The following is a 4,287-nucleotide window of genomic DNA, read 5'->3' as shown; positions in this document are numbered from 1 at the left end:
GGGCATGTTGCTAGAAGGGGCTATTCCTTGGAGAAGGACATGATGCTGGGAAGGGTAGAGGGTCAGCGAAGGACAGAAAGACCCTCAACCAAGCAGACTGTCATGGTGAGTGCTGCAACAAGCTCTTGTGTGTCAGGAAGTATTAGGATGGTGTGGGATAGAACAGGGTTCAGATCTTTTCTTCATATGGTTGTTGTGAGTTGTGCTTGACTTGATGGCACCTAACAACAAAATGCAACTACAGCAGTAGAAGCACAGGGTGGCTCAGAGAGTTCAGCACTCAGCTACTAGCTGAAATGCTGTGGGCTCAGATCTGCTCAGAGGTGGCAAGGCCTGGCAACCTGCTTCTGACTCCCCCTCCCCCCCCCCCGAGCAGTTCCACTGTACGTACACGGTCCACCAGGAGTGAACACCGAGTCGCTCTCACCTCCTGCAGCAGGTGAGCCCCATGCAGGTGCTGATGCTGACCCTCTTTCTCTCTACACACAGGTATTGAAATTGCCAAAAACAAAGGAGCAAGGTACAGGCTCGGACCAGAACTGGAAATCTGGTGAGGTCAGACCCCACGTCAGGTACCCTGAGGTGACTGGATCGCACTACCCAGGGGTGGGAGGTGGCAGTGTCCATGCCCACCAGGAGGGCACCTGGGAGGACTGAGAGCTGGGATGTACCAGGGCCTGTTGAGAGGTCATCCCAGAGCCGTGACAGAGCCTGGCTGCATGTGGGCTCATCGTGAACGGGAAGTGACAGCACCAAGAACATGTGCTCGAGGGAAGGCTGGAGAGCGGGCGGACCCCCACCCCCCGTGTTCGTTGCTGCGTGCTGTCTCTCTCTGTGCTGTGTCTGTGTGTGTTCCCACCTTCAGTGTTGCCATGAACAGCAGAACAAGCCCCGGCCCGTCCTCATGACCTTTGCTGTGTGTGAACCCATTGCTACTGCTGTGGCCGCTTGCTCGGAGCTGACCCTCCAGTGGGTTTTCAGGGGAAGTACATCACAGAGCAGCTGGTGGATTTGAACTGCCTGCCTTCGGGGTGGCAGCACGCTCCTTGCCACTCGGCCACCAGAGCCCCTGTTGTTTCTGGGTGCTGTCATATAGTTATGACTCGTAGTCACCCTGCACACCATAGAACAAAACGCTCCTTCGTCCTGCACGTGCTCAGAATCTGTCTCCGTTTGGATACTTCAAACATAGAGAGCTAATTCTCTCTGGTACCTGAGAAGCTCAGCATACTCGTGTCATTTGTCATTTGTTCCTTACAAAGTTATCTCCTCATCATCAGGGTGCCTGGGATCCTGATTGGCCAGTACTGTGGCCCAGGTGACCACTCTGACCCTCGACCCCACTCTTATGCCCAGTTTCTCACCCTGGAGGTCTCCTGTTCTGTTAACCACTCAATCATACCCTGCAGTCTGCCTCTGCCTGGAGTGTCGGGGTGCAGGGGGTTAATACACTTGGCTGCTGCCCAAAAGGTGAGAGGTTCAAGAAGCCCCAGAAGCTCCTCTGAAGAAAGGCCTGGCCATTTTCTGAAACATCAGCCTTAGCTCTGCTCACACACACACGGGGCCACCTGAGTCAGAGCTGACCACAGCCACCTTCCCCTGTGTTTAATTGCCCTTTAAAGCTCTAAAAACAAAATTAGCTTTCCATTGAGCTGGTCCTGCACACTTTGTTTTATAACATCAGTTTCTACAAGGTTGCTGCACACTTCCCACGCCCTCTCTGTGATTCTTGTTTCTGGTCATCCACCTAGTCTACCTGCCTCTGCCGTCTGTACTTCACATCACTGATACTGGTGGTGTATTTCAAACTATAAACTGCTTTTTGATGTGTGAATGAGGACTCTCAGTGGTGCAGAGTGACTTGGTGATGGTGTGTAATCATCATATTGTGTGGACAAGCACAGCCACTCACCACATCAGCAGTTCCTTCATGTGCAGGTCGGTGACCCTGATTACATTTGACAAATTGCATTGGGTTCAGTTTTGCAAGTGGCCTCTGTGTAGGGCAGACAGGAACAGGTACACCTGGGAGTTAACACACACGTGGTTCCAGAACCCTGCAGTCAGCAAATGCCACAACAGACTGAGTCACGTGAATTCTGTTTCCCAGTACATATAATAGTTGACATTATTATTATATATCAGCATATTATATACATGTATTACATGTGCAATTTATTCGTTGTTGTCAAATCAGAACTGTCCCATAACTGAAAAGCCAGCAGGTTTTACCTCCAGTGAGTTTTCAGAGGCAGTTAATCGCACAGAGGAAATGGCCCAGCTGAGCAGCTTGTGGATTTGAAACGCGTGCCTTTGAGATTGCAGTGCAGCTTCTTTCCACTCGGTCACCAGATCTCCTTCCGTAAAAGTTTGAAATATTAAATGTGGCTGAGAAGCACAGAGCGCACACTGTTGGGATGGTGGGGAAATGGTGCCCACACACTTGCTTGGCACATCGTTGCCACAGACCTTCAGTTTGGAAAATGCAGGACCTGTGAAGAGGGAGTGGGAATGATGGAATGAGGTGTACAGGTGGGGACCAGACCCCAGGACAATTGGTCAGCTCAGGACGACCGTCTCCGCTTGCTGACTGGGCACAGCGGGGTGTGGCAGGGCAGCAGGACACCTGCCCAGGAGCTCCCAGGAGCTCCAGCCGTGGCTCCCACACAGCCGACTGTGAGAAACCAGCCTGCAGGACTCGGCAGTGTTTCATTCTGTTGTACACAGAGTCACTGTGAGTTGAAGTCTCAATGGCACCTAACAACATTTGTTGTTGTTGTTGTTGTTAGGTGCCATCAAGGCAAGTACGACTCATAGTGACCCTGTGAACAAAATATCTGAACCCTGCTCTATCCTGTGCCATCCTCACCCTTCCTGACACACAGGAGCCCATTGCAGCAGTCACCATGTCAGTCCACCTGGTCAAAGGTCTTCCTTCCCTTCGCCAACCCTCCACCGTTCCCAGTATCATGTCCTTCTCCAAGGAATAGCTCTTCCTTGTAACATGCCCAAAGTATGTGAGGTGAAGCCTCATCATTCTTGCCTCCAAAGAGCACTCTGGCTGCACCCTCTCCCAGACATACCTGTTTGTTTATTTGGCCATCCATGAGATATTCAGTGATCTTCTCCAACACCACAGCTCAAAGGCACCAGTTCTGTTTTTGTTATTCTTGTTCATCATCCAGCTTTCAGATGCCCAGTAAATACCCTGTGTTTTAGTATTCAAACCCAGTACTGAGAACTAGGGCGCTCTGGTGGCCCAGTGGTAAGGAGCTGCACTGCCAACCCCAAGGGCATGTGGTTCGAATGCACCAGCTCCTCTCCAGGAGAAAGGTGGGCGGTCTTCTCCTGTGTGATCTACTGCCTTTGAAACTCACTCAGCTTGGAGTTGGTGGCAACTAGACTGATATGTAACAAATGAGACCTAGCTCTCCCCGCACTTTTCATATTTCAGGGCATCACTGAACATTGTATGAGCATCTGGGGCTGCAACAGATACAATGTTACACAAACCTGGTATTTCAGAAGACAGACAAATGTATCTGCTGAGGCTGCAGGAGGCCAGAAGCCAAGGATCAGGGGCTCCTTCTTCCTGCAGACACAGGGGAGGGATCTTTGTTGCTCAGTACCTAGTGCTAATGTAACAGGAATACCACAAGTGGAAGGCTTTAGCAGACAGACATTTCTTTTCTCCAAGTTAGGAGGCTAGAAGTCCAAGTTCAGGGTGCTGACTTTCTCTGTCTCCGAGTTGGAGGAGCCTGTGCAGGGAGCCTGGGTTCAGAGGACACACTCTACGGCCGTGGTGGCCCTCAGGTCCCTCTGATCTCTCCTTACCTGTTTACACTTTTTTAGATCTCAGGGTTGACTCAAGTGACAACTGGATCCTTTAGACTGAGTCTTGCTGAGAATTGTGGCCCAGTCAAGGTGGCACACATAGGTGGGGGCTGGAGGGGGAGAGTGGAGCTCAGTCCAGTCCTTAAGGCTTGCCTCCTCCAGCTCTTGGTGACCCTGAGAAGTCCTTGGCCTGCCCCACGGGTCTCTGCCCCTGTCGTCAGCTTGTCCCCCTGTCCTATGAGGTCACCTGTGCTTGGACTCAGGGCCTAACCTCTGATGAGCTCACTTGAAGATCCCGAGACTAATCAGATCTGCAAAGTTCTCTTTGTCCACTTCAGACTCGATGACTCAGAGTTTTGGAGAGTCAGGATGTGGGGTCATCTTTTGGGGGCCTGATTCCATGCATCATGAGCTTCTTTTTTTTTTCTATAATTATATTTTATTAATTTTCAT

General features: G+C 51.0%; 1 protein-coding gene across 1 annotated transcript in view; it reads left to right on the top strand.

The window, feature by feature from the left end:
• The window catches only part of NADSYN1 (NAD synthetase 1), a 51,029-nt gene that overhangs the window by 5,159 nt on the left and 41,583 nt on the right, over positions 1-4,287 (top strand). The window contains exon 2 of the mRNA XM_006893219.1: positions 490-550. Within this exon, the coding sequence (XP_006893281.1) occupies positions 490-550 (61 nt within the window). The remainder of the gene's footprint in view (positions 1-489; positions 551-4,287) is intronic.

This window comes from Elephantulus edwardii, unplaced genomic scaffold (assembly GCF_000299155.1).
Source record: "Elephantulus edwardii isolate Elephantulus edwardi_28Jun2011 unplaced genomic scaffold, EleEdw1.0 scaffold00126, whole genome shotgun sequence".
Classification (NCBI taxonomy): Eukaryota; Metazoa; Chordata; class Mammalia; order Macroscelidea; family Macroscelididae; genus Elephantulus; species Elephantulus edwardii.
Note: the sequence above shows the minus strand (reverse complement) of the source record. Positions and strands in the feature narration are given on the sequence as shown.